Here is a 14,272-nt window from a genome sequence, read left to right as displayed (position 1 = left end):
AGTATAAAAGAGTGGTGAATTTGGTCAAATCTTGCAGATATATTGCTGTATTTATTTACAAATGTAAACCAATTTTGAACGATCATTGCAAAAAACATGAATTTCTGTATACATTCTAAGTTCTGTAATCTGTATACTATCTGTAAAAAGAGTATCGACCAATGTATCAGTATCTAAATTTTTAACTCCTTTTTATCAGTATCACCCTAAAGTTTTCAGTATTAGTCAGGTTCTAAAAATACTAAGAGAGCAAAATATGTGTATATAGCAAATGTAATTTAAGAAAAGGGATCACATACACAAAAATGCTGCCCATACAGCTAACAAATAAAAACAATCCACATTATGTTCTTTAAAAAAATATATCATATCGGGAAATATATAACCCTACTGATTAAGAGCCACGTCACTATGATAGACCTATATCAGGCCAATGATCCTGATCAACTGATCCATCAATTGGGCTCTGGTACATGTCAGCTGAGAGCTGGAAGATTAATTTGAGATGCAGCTCAGCACTGTGTTCAAATTTTGTTTTTGTTTTTTATATAGGCCAGCTGATTGTAGGCCTGTGAGTTTTAAATGACTACAAATTTAATTTATTGTAATGACGGTGGTTATCCAAATAATAAGCTAAAACATTCCTACGAATTTAGCTGTTCAGTGGTGACGCACGAATCCTACTTCCGGGTCTAAAGTAGTCTGCGTTTAATATGGCTTTTGTATTGTTAACATGTTTAATGTTATGTATTTTCTTCTATTTGATCTCAAAAAGCTCCTAAAACAGTCAGTGATCACTGTTGACCTCCCTCGGCTTTTATTACCGCTAATCATTTATTTAAGCTCAGTTTTTAAAACCTTAGTATGTAACTACAGCCCAGCCCATGCAGCAGTATATGAATGACTAACCTCGTATTGTGGATGGATTATCTCAGCATCCTGCCATGCGATTACATTTGTTCCTGATCACCGAGAACACTCACATTAACGTTTATGGAGTGGAAAAAAGTTAGCTTGTTTATATTATGCTAACATAGCTGTGTCGCTAGCGGTCACGTAGCACATCATTATATACCAGCTAGCCAAACTTCAGTAACCCTACAAACGTCACTGCTGTTTAGTTTTCTGTCTTCATTTATGCTGGAAGTGATAGCAGAGCTGTACGTTTGAATTTGTTTCCAAAACCCTGCAGTCAGGACATGCTATATTGTATTTAGATAGAAGCTAGCGAGCTAACGCCCTGCTAACTTCTAACTCTGTTAAATGTCATAAATTCCGTTTTCATGGATGCCTGGATGTTAAACTCAATTGTTACACCTGGTAGAGCAGAACGCTGATCATTTTATTAAAAATGAAAGACTTTAGACAGTTTTTCAACTCTCAGTAATGCCATAGTGATCGTTTGATATATGGACCTGCAGCGGAGTTTAGACCCAGACACGGCTAGTGAGGTCAGACTGAACAACCGGATAGTTCTATCACGTGCACGTGTACACGTTGACAACCGTAACCATGGCCGCCGAGGGTATATAAATGCTTCACAAGGTTCCAAACGTCTGTTTACACTTGCTCGTGGACTTGTTTCGACCTGCTCCAACCTCAGCCTGTGGAAAGCTAAGTTTTGCAAAACATTTTACTGGAAGCGGATATAACTTGAACGCATAACAAGTACTTCATCTGTCGATCGTTTGTACTTGTTTTTGTTTTTCAAGTTTGAAGATGGCTCGCCGTGGACCCGGACTCCCCGACTGTCACCTGGACTTCGCTGCAGGTACGTTTGAAAATTTCTTTAAATGTAAATTACTGTAATAATTTAACAAGTTCCAGTGTGAATATCAAGTTTTAACGTGATCAAATATGTGTATTCAAGATTGTTTCCCGTAAATTGTTTGTATGTTTTAAATTTTCCGGGAGAGGTGTAGAAATTATTAACGACTGATGTATGAATATGAAAAAAAGGTGTTACTTTGACTTGAAGGCTTCAAATTTGACACTTTTCTTTAAAATGAAATGGTTAAAAATAGCTTAATGGACTAAAATTTGTAAAATGCCCAAAAATCAGTTTCTGTGGTAACGGCATCTTCAAGATGTCATGGCCTCAGAACACGCAGGCGTAAACACACAGATCCAGGTCCCCTCCTGACATCCTTTTCTTCTCCGGATCAAAGGCTTTATTGACATAAACTATATTTTTTTCTCTGCTGCAAAACACAAAGATAAAAAAATACAAATAAAATAATATCAAAAGAATATGAAAACAGTAGTAATAATGGCATTAAGACCCATCTTCTGTTACGGTAATGCTTTTAACCTTATTAGATAGCAGAGAGAGATATTGTACACAGGGATATTTACACAGGGATAGCATGTTTACCACAGATTAGATGTATCTGTCCTCACGGCACATTTCTAAATATGTGGATTCTGAGTTAAGAGTTTCTGTTTGTTTGTTTGTTTGTTTGTTTGTTTTTGACTTGACCATCATTTTCAGACATACCTGCAGAGCTTTGTGTGTGCAATTCTTACTCTTGCCAAGGAGGTTGTGTTTTTATTTAAAAAAAAAAATAAATAAATAAATAAATAAATAAATATATATATATATATATATATATATATATATATATATATATATATATATATATATATATATATATATATATATATATATATATATATATATATATATATATATATATTATAGCTTATGTATGTATATATATATATATATATATATTATAGCATATATATATATATATATATATATATATATATATATATATATTATAGCTTATGTATATATATATATATATATATAGCGCTTTGTATATATATATATAGCTTTGTGTGTATATATATATATATATATATATATATATATATATATATATATATATATATATATATATATATATATATATATATGTATATATATGTGTGTGTGTGTATATATATATTACATTCCTAATGTTATTTTAAAATTGTTTCCTCACAGGGCGTCTTGACTATGTGGTTGAACGCCCTGCAGAAGCTCAGGACACTGATACCCAGCGTATCAGCGAAGGTGAGTATGGTGAGTATTTTATCCCTCTCTCACCCTCACCTTCTTCTCATGAAGCATCAGATGCAGATGTCGGTGAACAGCAAGGTGAGTATGGTGAGTACCGCCCCTACTTACCTGTAGATGATGAAGAGGTGAGTGAACAGACTGACAGTTCATCTGACTGGAACGACTCAGAAGAGTGGGGGGATTGGCTTAGCGATGACTCTGGGTATGACACCATGGATGAGAGAGATGATTCCCCTCTCATCCGGGAGCACCCTCCAGAGCCGTTTTGGCACGATTGGCAACGTCCTATTGCTCCAGGTGCTGCCCCCATCGCCATGCCGCCTTTCGGCCAGGCCAATGCCCCACTCTTCCCTCGAGTTGTTGCCCCAGTTGGTGATCCGCCAGCTGCTCCTCCCTCAGCTGCTCCCTCTTCTGCTCCGTCTGCTGCTCCCTCTGCTGCTTCTTCCTCAGCTGCTCTCTCTGCTGCTCTCTCTGCTGCTCCCTCTGCTGCTTCTTCCTCTTCTGCTCCCTCTGCTGCTCCTTCCTCTTCTGCTCCCTCTGCTGCTTCTTCCTCAGCTGCTCCCTCTGCTGCTCCTTCCTCTTCTGCTCCCTCTGCTGCTCCTTCCTCAGAAAAGAGAAGCAGAGAAGACATCTGCACCGAAGAGGTAAGTGCAAAGAGGTGCAAGGTGAGTGACCAGTTTGATGCCCCTTCAACATCCTCAGGTAGTTTTGGAGTCAGATGTTTCTGGGAGAGGCTTTTTAACCTTTCCCTTGATGACAGTGACTCTGATTAGTTTATGTTAGAATGTGTTTTTAAACTTTGCCTTTGTGTTTTTACAGATATAAGAACATCTGACTTGCACATGTGAAATGTATTGTTTTTTTCTTGAATAATATATGTTTTTCCCAAGCCCTAATTCACCATGCAGGACAAAGGTAAGTCTGTACTTAATCTCAACACAAATAAGTAGAAAAGGTTTAAAAATGATGCAGTGAACTGACTGTAGTCTCTTGTTTTTACATAAGATATAGCCTGTGGCTAAGAATTCAACACTTCAGACACTCAACATCCAAGATGGAGCAAACACCCCACCCAGAAGACAGCCTTACCCCGACCAACCCGATGAGAAGGATGGATGACCAAGTGAAAAACGGGAGAGTGGTGCTGTGTTCCAACTATGTAAGTTATCACCTCACATTGACAACAAACTGTATTGAAGACAAAATTCTTCCAATAGTTGGTATAAATCATCATCCTATGTCAGCAGCACTGTAGGTTTAGCTTTATTTATATTTTTCATGTGTATACGTTGGGTTTAAAATTGCTTTTTAACAACATACTGCAGCTGCCAACAATGAAAATGCTGTTTTGTGTTAAAATGACGTCTTTCTCGTGTTATTACTTTGCAGGGCAGCTGAGAGTGGACAGAGCTGCACAGAGGACCAAAGATCCACTCTCAGCACTTCATACCTGACTGGCCACAGCACCAACCCTCCTCACCCTGGGTGAGGAGGGTCCTGACCCCGCCTGCACAGAGGGAGTTGTGAACATGCACTTCTGTGTCGGTGGGTTTAGGATCCTCCTCACACTCACACTGATGAAGACTGTCACTGGAAGATGTCTCCATTGCATCAGCAGGACGTAAGCATTTGTAAAATATTACAGTTTGTGATGTTTTATACATATTTTTATTGCATCATTTAAAACTATGAGATATAAAATAAACCAATTTTCATAACATTTTCTGTGTATTTAGTGGTTTTCTTAATAGGTTATTTGGAACATCATTGCAACCTGTCAGCTTTTTATTGAGGATTTAGAAAGTTGCTGGTGGCCCGAGTGTGTAGAGTGGGGTGTTGTTTTTGTCACATGGTGAAAGTGACCTCATGGGGAGCAAAGAGAACAACTGAACAATTTGGGGATTCACAGACTTTCGTAATCGCTAAAAACAATTAATAAAAATTGTTCTGTGTGAACTAAAAGCTCAAATATAAACCATCCTGACACTGACACAAATGATCTGCTGTTTATAAGCAGGAAAGTGTTTTCATGAGCCTGGATGAAGCTAATTTGCATGAGTTTAACCTCCTGGTCAAAAACTTGCATGACTCTGATATCACTCTAACTTTCTTCTGTTTATTTATTCATTTTTGCTAATTGTAGTAGATTAATATGTTCACCAACTGATTGTTGGCCTGAATGTTTGAATGTTTGCAGTTTCAGGTCCTACTGATCAGTTTTAAGTATTGTAGAAAGTGAGCAGCAATTTAATCAAGTCCTGGGATGAAATGGGACAAAAGGGTAATGTGACAGCCACATTAGTTCCCTTCCCTCGTTTAACAATGTGTAAGCAGACTGCTTTAACCTGCAATTTACTGCATGTTGTTAGGCTGCATGGTACAACCACAGTCTGCTAACCACCCGTGGTGATCGAAGGTTTTGAGGTCTTGCTTGAGCTACTGATGAAGTTTTATCAAAGCTTGTTAAGTTTCCCAACCACATTTTATCCTGATGGTCCAAGGCTTAAATCTTTATGCTCACAGACGTACTTCTGTAATTAATCAGTGACCGATTTATTACTTTAAGTTACAGTGTGAGGGGCATTAATGAACATAAATCAGATTTAACTCAACTTTTGCCTCTGTCAGTGCGCCCCAGGGCAGCTGTGGCTACAATGTAGCTTGCCATCACCAGTGTGTGAATGGGTGAATGACTGAATGTAGTGTGAAGCGCTTTGGGGTCCTTAGGGACTGATCTGATCTGTATCTCAAAGTATCCTTGGACACGATACTGAACCCCAAACTGCTCTTTCATGTGTCCATCAGAGTATGAATGTTAGATAGAAAGAACTTAGGTACAGAAAAGTGCTTGTATGAATGGGTGAATGAGGTGTATAAAGTACTTTGAGTGCTTGAGTAGAAAAGTGCTATTTAAGAACAAGGATGTGCAAGAATTTGCTAGACACGCTCTTCTTTTTCCAAAACTAAAAATGTTATTTCAAATTTGGCAGCCTGTGTGTCAAAGAGACTGAAGAGTAACTAAAGGGCAAAGTCCAGGAATACAGCCAAACTCAGGAGATCAGTTAGGAGCACAACTGAGCAAAGGTGATTCAAAAAAATGGAGAGAAACTCTGCCATGCAGTGCCATGCTGAGCAGACTGGTTTACAGCCACAAGAGAGACTCAGTGTTCACAGATCATAAAATCTTCAGGGAGCAAAGCTCTCAGAGAAGCTATAATGCAATCCACAGATAGAATACAGTCAATAAGCTCCAAGTGAAATGTTAAACAGTGCATGGATAGCTTTTTGTTCAGCTTTTTCTTCGTATCCTTTTTCCCCCTTTCTAAAGTCTCAGAATCAGAATCAGAATACTTTATTGATCCCTGGGGGAAATTATTTTTTGTTACAGTGCTCCATTTTAAACCAACAACCAACCTCTTCAGAGGCTTTGCAATTTGTCAAACAGCAGCTGGTAAAAAGGCTTTTGCAGTGAGGCAGGGAGCCTGTTCAAACCAGATTATGCTTGATTTGATGACTGCAGAGAACTTGGGGCTGACAGCTCCGATTCGGATCGGTTCTCCCTTGAAAAGGCATTAGTGTGTTCTGTCATGGCAGGATTTCTGTTCAATGTGCAGGTAGATTGAAATCAAAAGGCACCAAAGACACCCAAACCTGAGGGATCATTACGTGACACCCAAAGCATCTGAGCAGTCTTATTCCTTCATCTGTACCAAATTACTCAGATTCACAGACGTCGTGCACAGCAGACCTGCAATACAACGATGAATAACAGGAGTTACGCCTGCGTTTGACAGGTCAAAATGTCACAGGGAGCAGTTCAGTTAAGTTTCATTCCCCTCCAGAAATCACTTCATGCATGATTATCAGGAACCTTTGAGTAATGACAGCACTTAAGTGAGTGTTTCCTTACCATATTCCACTTTGTCACCAAGTTTTAGGATGAGAACGTTTTTTTTTCTACTTTATTTTTTTTTATATCGTTGTTATTATTTCTGTTGTAATTTGTGTTTGTTTTTTGTTTGTTTGTTCAGTTTTTCAGCCTTGTTGCATTTTTTTCTATTTCCGTTGTGTTTTATTCAACTTCTGTTACATTTTGCAGGATTTTGCAGCTTTTTCTATTGACGGGTGTTTTCTTCAGGGCCACCATATTATCATTATCTTTAAAACTGCATTTGAAACTTAATGCTGAGTTTTTACTTTCTGCAGTTGAAGTTATCTAAAGAAACTGTGTGTGGGTGCAGCTGAAAAAACGTCTTTTGGCAAATAACACAGAAATTCTGAAATCCTCTACTGCTTATATCAAAGAGAATAAAAGAAACCAAAGCTAAACTCTAAAAGATTATTTATTTCAGCTTGTTTACAGTTATCCACACCTCACAGCTTTTTATGGGTTGATAGTTTTCCTGATCCAATCTGCATACTCAGGATCACAGAGGTCCATGAAGGCAGCCGGTGCTCTGCATACAAAGTCCAGATCTCCCACAAAAGAAGAGACCCCATAAATCCTGCCATTATGAACCACTCCTCCACCAGAGTCTCCCTGCAAGACAGAAATACAGTTTCCCAGTTTTATAAAATCTTTCTGTATTTTGAATGTTTAATAAATGCAGCTGTGAGCTGAGGGATCATGCAAACTCACTCGACATATATCTTTCCCAGGACTTTGTCCACAGAACCAGTGCTGATAGCTCCTGACTCGGTGGACCTCGGGGAATTATTTCTGTAAAATATCATTGAGCTCTGTACAGCTGACAACCTCAGTCTCTGCACAGTGAAGAGAGGGTGATTCACCAGGTTCTAGAAAAAAGGGACAATTAGTTCAGCTTAAAGCACTTTTTTAAAAAATGATGCAGATTTGTATTTTATGCAGAAATGCAGCAGAAAGAAATAAAATGGTCTGAGCTCACAGGAAAAGCTTGTTTTTGCTTTGAACACATTAGAAATGAAGAAAAATACAATTTCAGTACAAATATCTGCAACATCTCTTTACTAATAAAGTAACAGTTTGGATGGTTTGTTTTCTTTTTTTCTTAATACAACAAATTTGTTAAAAATCATCTTCCTTCTTTTCTCATTAGCTAGTCCAGTGGTGGCACCATAACCTGCGACCTCAACTCTGGAATGACACAAGAAGTGTTTGGACACTTTTCTCTCCTTTTTTTGTCAGTTACATACAAATACATATATTGATTGTTTTGCACGTTAACTTTGAAATGTTGCCCTGAGGCCTGTACTATGAAGCAGGATCTCATCTCTCCAGGTAACTTCAGAGTTCTATATGAAGGATTTTGACTTCTTACCAGAGAAAATTGTAAGAGTAACCCTGACCTGCTGTTATATTAGTTATGTCCTTTATAGAGTTTTAGTCACCACTTTATCATCACGCACCACACCTGGCTAGCATGCTTGCACTGTGCTTGCTCAGCGCATTGGGACACCATTCAAGCTCACTGCAGCACATGCTACTTCCTGTTTTAAAGGGCTTTGTAGCAGCCCTTGTTACATGCGTGGGCACGGAGCATGAAGCAGAAAGCACAGCTTAAAAGAGAAGTTGATATACCCGGCGGCGTGACACTGACTGGTGTTTTACACCCTTTTTGGCTCCTACCTCAAAGCACACTGTGCGCTGTCGATCTTATGTGCTGCACAGTAATGTTTAATATTTAGTATTTACAGTTATATTCCCATATATCATTGTGATGTTGTTTATTCTATTGCTCTCGTTTTCTTCTGCTTGTTTTCTTTTTTCATTCTCAGCAGGTGAAATTAAAAAAGTATCTATTGTTAGCTAGTTTATTGTTTATTTATTGTGTCATTCTTTCTCCCTGTCCTATCCCCCAGTCATGTCTGTCCCGTCTTTAAAAAACAAAAATAAAATAAATACATAATTATAATAAAGGTCAATCAAATGGACTAATATGGCAAGGCCATGATGATCCACTTGGTAAAGTAAATCCACTTGGCATCTTTCTTGGCCTTCAGACAACAATTCTGATTACTAAAGATCCAAACCGGACAACAAACAAAAACAAAACAAAACATTTCTATGAAAAAAAACAAAACAAAAACACAGAAAACCGTACATTTGCACTCAATGCTTGAACTTAACGCTGCTACTGTATTTGTTTTTGTCCCTGTTAGCCTTTATGAGCAGTGGCTCAGGAGGCACAGACCATCTCCACGTGTTGAGCCAATATTTTATGTATATTTACTTAGGTGATTATCTTTTCATATACAGATATAGTGTTTTAATGGGGTATTTATTTTAATGAATATAATCATACATAAAAATGTGAGCAATATCATTTATATAGATCTGTTTTAGTGCTGTGATTCCCCACAGCATGCCCCAACAGAGATCCCAATACCTCTGAGTGTTTTCAATCTGAATGAAAATAAGTAAGCAGCGGAAGGGGAGGCCACCGGTGTTCATGAAATCAAGCTTCATGAATTCAGCAGAGGCTTGTTTAGGATTTTAGATTTCTCGTTAATTCAGGAAGAGAGAACAAAAGCTCTCCTATTATTCTCTTTGTGGCTGTTATTAAATTCTGGCGACGATGCAGTGATATTGTTACAGCCCTACTCTTTACATCTGATTTTATTTTTTCTCATTAGGAGTTTTCCTGTTGAAACATTTTTGGCTGTTGTCATCGTCTGTGTGCATTGTCTGTGTTTCCAGGCCAGAAACCGTAGCGGACAGGTGGGCTACGTCCCGGAGAAATACCTGCAGCTGCCCTCCTCCAACAGCCTGCTGAGCATGCTGCAGTCGCTGGCCGCGCTGGACGCCCGATCCCAGTCCTCCAGCAACTCCACCGAACCTGAAACCGAACTCCCAACCGGCTCCGTCACCTCACACTATTCAAAGCACATTTATATGATGGCTAAAGTGGTGAATGTGGATTATTAAAGGAGGACATTGCATTACACTATCTGTAGATGTCTTTATTATTGTGATCATGACAGGTTCATAAAATAAAACCAGACAGGTTGAGAAAAGATTTATGGGGACCTGCATGAAGATATGCTGACATTACTTGAAACAAGAGGTTCCTACTGAAATTTTACATGTCATGTTAGCTAGTCACAGCTGTATATGGGCTGGGATAAAAAGCACAGCATCCCTTCTGCTTCCTCTTTTTCTAAATCAGAAAGCGTTGTTTGATGTCTTTTGATTTAACATGAGCATTTTTTTCGTAGTGTTAGTTAAACATGCGGTGTTAAGAACACCACGTGACTGATAAATCAGTGTCTCTGTGCGCCAGTGTGGAGTTGTGTCCAACCTGACTGTTGGCGATGACGAGGAAGCGTCCCACCACATCATCAACATTATAGTCTTCAAGATCAGGATCGTCTCTGATAGGTGGGTCACTGCAGAGCTGGTCCCAGCAGAAGCCCTCAGGAGGGTTGTAGCCATTAGGAAGGATCCCTGTTGGTTAACGGGGGCAAGCGGTTAAAAAATAATGTGACACCGTCCTGTTGCTGAGTCCAGAAGTCATTAACATAAAGGGATGAAGAAAGAAACTTTGCATACCAGTAAAGAGGTCAGCCATTGGAGGAGTGAGGCTGTCGGAGGCTCTCCATAGAAGCTCCTGCTCCTTATTCCTCATCCTGCGAGCCCGGTCTTGATAGTCTAGACGACCAAAGAAGAAGCCATCGAATCCCATCTGCAGCAAAAGACAGACAGTTAATGGTTAAAGGAAAGTCAAATGGAAAGCCAGTGAACTAAATTGTGCCTTCATGTAATAATGCAGCATTCTGGAAATAAGCCCATTTGATTCATTGCAGAGCAGCAAATCTGATAATGACGATACAGCCAAAAATTTGTAATGAGAAAACGGAGAGTCTTTCTCGACGTGAGTGCTACCTTCTAACTCTAATTAGCCTCAACTCTCTTCTTTAACTGATAAATTCTCCCATTTTAAGTCTCACTAGAAATCAGGCCTTCCTTAAGGTGACCAATTATGCTCATCCTTCTATTCTGCCCTATACTGCTGATATTAAACATGGCCAACGTTTGAAAGTGTGACAGTGAATGAGCTGAGCAATTCTGAAGTGTGACTCGTGCAAAACTCGAAGAATAAACATAAAGAGCTATGCTACCTGTGCAAACATGGAGGCGTGTTCCCGGGCGTGGCCAAGGGGGTCGATGTGCCAGGCGACGCGGGGACGGCCACAGGCTCCAAAAGTCTCATTAAGGAACCTCAGACCAATGGTCATCTGGTCAATGACGGCGCTGTAGTGTGTGGCAGCCTCGTCGCTCATACACCAACCACCATTCACAAATTCCAGACGGCCTGCGGGAGGAGCAGCTTTTGGTAAGGATGCACTGAAACACTTAACGCAGCTGTATAGTACTGAATGGGTATTTACCTTCATTAACCAGCTGTTTGACTGTCTGCTGCATGCTGGAGCTCTGACTCTTCCACCAGTGGTAGAAAAAGGCCGTCTCCACATAGATGAACCTCCTATCTGGATTCTTCCACAACTGATCCACAACTGAGTCCAGGATGTACTGAACACCAGCGTGCTGGATGTCATTACGATCTACGCGCACAAATGTGCACAGATTTAGGACAAAAGAGACGTTATTTTGTCAATGCTTCAAGAAGTGGTCAGAATTTAGTTGCTGTGTGTCACAGTTTGAAAAATATTTATTTACACTAACGTATCTTAACAGCAAGAAAGTATATGTGCTCATCTGCATTCATGCATATGCCCAAACAAACCACCCTCAGTGCAGATGAGTTCTGCTTACATATTAACCCAGACTGGAAATCAATATCAGATGACGGTCACCTGCACAACACCTGGCCTTACAACTTACTATAAACAACATGTGACATTAAAATATGCAAGCTCGACAATCAATTGCACTAAAAGCATAAAACTCTAAAGCAATGAAGAAGTAAACTGTTGCAGTAAACAGTACATTATGAGGCAGCGTGAAATACACGACAGAGTATAAAATGAAACGAAGGTGTTTTAATATTGTCTTCTGGTACATTTCGACAGTGGCTCGGGCCACTTCGGGGGTGGGGTGCCCTCGGCCTCTCGGCCTGGGGCTCGGTCACTCTGGCGCAGCTGGCTGCCGGCGGAGCTCACGGGCAGGTCACTGCAAACCCCCCTGGCTTCTGCTCCACAGCTGCTGAGTGACCCCTCATCTGGGGCTCTCCTCAGCTCTTTCTGGGATAGTGGCACAGCTGCCCCTCTGTTGGTCTTCCTTGGTCTCTTGTGCTCTGAGGGCCTCTGGATGTCTGGAGTCTTGATCTCCTCCATACCTGCTTCATGCCCTGGAGGACGGGGCTGTGGCTCCCCACACCCTCTAGCAGATCATTACATGAAGGAACCTTTTAAAAACAAGCGCGCTCATGCTCACAGGTGTACACACGAGTGCTCACACACACAAACTACACCCTTTTTGGCTCCTACCTTAAAGCACACTGTGTGCTGTCGATCTTACGTGCTGCACAAAAATTGTTTAACATTTAGTATTTACTGTTATATTCCCATAGATCATCGTGATGTTGTTTATTCTATTGCTCTAGTCTTCTTCTGCTTGTTTTCTTTTTTCTTTCTCAACAGGTGATCCAGGAAAAGAAAAAGAGAAAAAAAAGGTGATGCAGCAGATTTTCATTGTCTTTTCTCTCTATCTCTTTTCTCCTTTTTCTTTCCCTCTCCTTCTGTTAACTTTCTTCTGAACTTTTCTTCTTGTTTTTCTTTCCCATCCCCGAGTCCAGTCTGGTCTGATTACAATATCTTAGAATAAAAATAACTAATAAAGATCAAATAAACTATGACAATCAAGTGGGCCAGTATAGCAAAAGGCCCACTTGGGAAAGTAAATCTGTTGGGCATTTTTCTTGGCCTTCAGACAATAATTCTGATTGCTACAGTGCCAGACAGGACACAAAAAAAAAGAAAAAAAAAAGATACATTTCCACATTTCGCACAGCCCCAACAACAGAGAGTAGTTCGAACATGAGTGATGGCTGTCACTCCAGTTCACATTCAAATCAAATCCAGAGATCATGTGAATGAACCACCATTAAAACACATCATAGGGCTTTAAAGCAGGAGGATAACGCTGCTGGTCACAAGACCCACAATCACTTGTAGCAGCAATCAGGAAGATATTTAGTACCAGTCAATAGAGCAGATTAACTTGCATCAGCAGAACTACTAGAGTAAATAGAAACATATGCAAACATTTGACAGAGTAAACACAGAGCAGGAGGTTGGCTAATAGCTTCACAGTGTTCTGTATGTGTCACACTGACCTCCATAGAAGTACTGGTCCACAGTCTTGAGCCAGCCAACGTCATCATGTGTGTGCGGGACCAGGTGGACATTCAACATGCCCGGCTTGGTGGCATGACATGACTGCACACAGACACACACTCTATGAATACAGCTGTACTGCTCTGTCGGAAGAGTCATAATGTCGACAAATATTCACTCCAAAAAGTGATCGTCTGCCAAAAATATTTTCTTTCTTTCTTTCTTTTTAAATTATAAATATGTATTTATTTGATTTGATTTTCGGTTGTTACAGACGGGACAGACATGACTGGGGGATAAGACAGGGAGAAAGAATGAAAGAAAGAGAGGGGGAGAAAGAAAAATAGAGGGGAGAAGAGATGGTGAGAAAGGTACGCAAGATCGACAGCGCACAATGTGCTTTGAGGTAGCAGCCAAGAAAGGTGTAGTTTGTGTCTGTGAAAACCCGTGTGTCCGCCTGTGTGCACACCTGTGTGGATCAGCATGCTTGTATTCAAAAGGTTTCTCCATGTAACGATCTGCTAGGGAGTGTGGGGAGCCCCCAGACATTCAGAGGCCCCAGAATACGAGGACCCAAGGAGGACCACCAGGGGTGCAACCGTGCCACCCTCCTGGGAAGAGCTGAGGAGAGCCCTAAACGAGAGGTCACCCAGCAGCCACAGAGCAGAGGCCAGAGGGAGTTGCAGTGGCGTGCCCGCGGGATCTGCCGGCAGCCAGCTGTGCCAGAGAGAATTGGGCCTCAGGCCCAGAGGCTAGAGGCCTGAGTGCACCCCACCTCCCGGAAGGGGCCCAGCCGGGCCACGGGCACCAGGCCCTGCCAGTTGGCCACCAGGAGTGAGTCGGCACATACATGAGCGCTCAGCCCCAGACACCAAGAACCACCAACACACCAACGTCTGAGGGCATCAGCCACTGGCAGGGAGTGCA

The 14,272-nt window shown here is 40.7% G+C and overlaps 2 protein-coding genes across 2 annotated transcripts; one reads left to right on the top strand and one right to left on the bottom strand.

The window, feature by feature from the left end:
* Positions 1 to 1,719: 1,719 nt before the first annotated feature.
* Positions 1,720 to 3,840, top strand: LOC146667038 (uncharacterized). The gene is made up of 2 exons (XM_085408413.1): positions 1,720 to 1,771; positions 2,993 to 3,840. The coding sequence occupies exons 1-2, from the start codon at positions 1,720 to 1,722 to the stop codon at positions 3,838 to 3,840; spliced, it is 900 nt and encodes a 299-aa protein (XP_085264539.1).
* A 6,411-nt stretch (positions 3,841 to 10,251) lies between these two features.
* LOC146667037 (lysosomal alpha-mannosidase-like) lies at positions 10,252 to 13,538 on the bottom strand. The gene is made up of 5 exons (XM_085408412.1): positions 13,345 to 13,538; positions 11,438 to 11,611; positions 11,168 to 11,361; positions 10,599 to 10,731; positions 10,252 to 10,493 (listed from the first exon to the last, which is right to left on the bottom strand). Exons 1-5 carry the CDS (start codon positions 13,502 to 13,504, stop codon positions 10,285 to 10,287), a joined length of 870 nt encoding a protein of 289 aa, XP_085264538.1. The 5' UTR covers positions 13,505 to 13,538; the 3' UTR covers positions 10,252 to 10,284.
* Between the last annotated feature and the right edge of the window lie 734 nt (positions 13,539 to 14,272).

This window comes from Rhamphochromis longiceps, linkage group LG6 (genome assembly GCF_057381845.1).
Source record: "Rhamphochromis longiceps isolate RC_006_pf linkage group LG6, R_longiceps_female_GT1.1, whole genome shotgun sequence".
NCBI lineage: Eukaryota > Metazoa > Chordata > Actinopteri > Cichliformes > Cichlidae > Rhamphochromis > Rhamphochromis longiceps.
The sequence above is the reverse complement of the archived record's forward strand: the minus strand, read 5'-3'. Positions and strand labels throughout refer to the sequence as shown.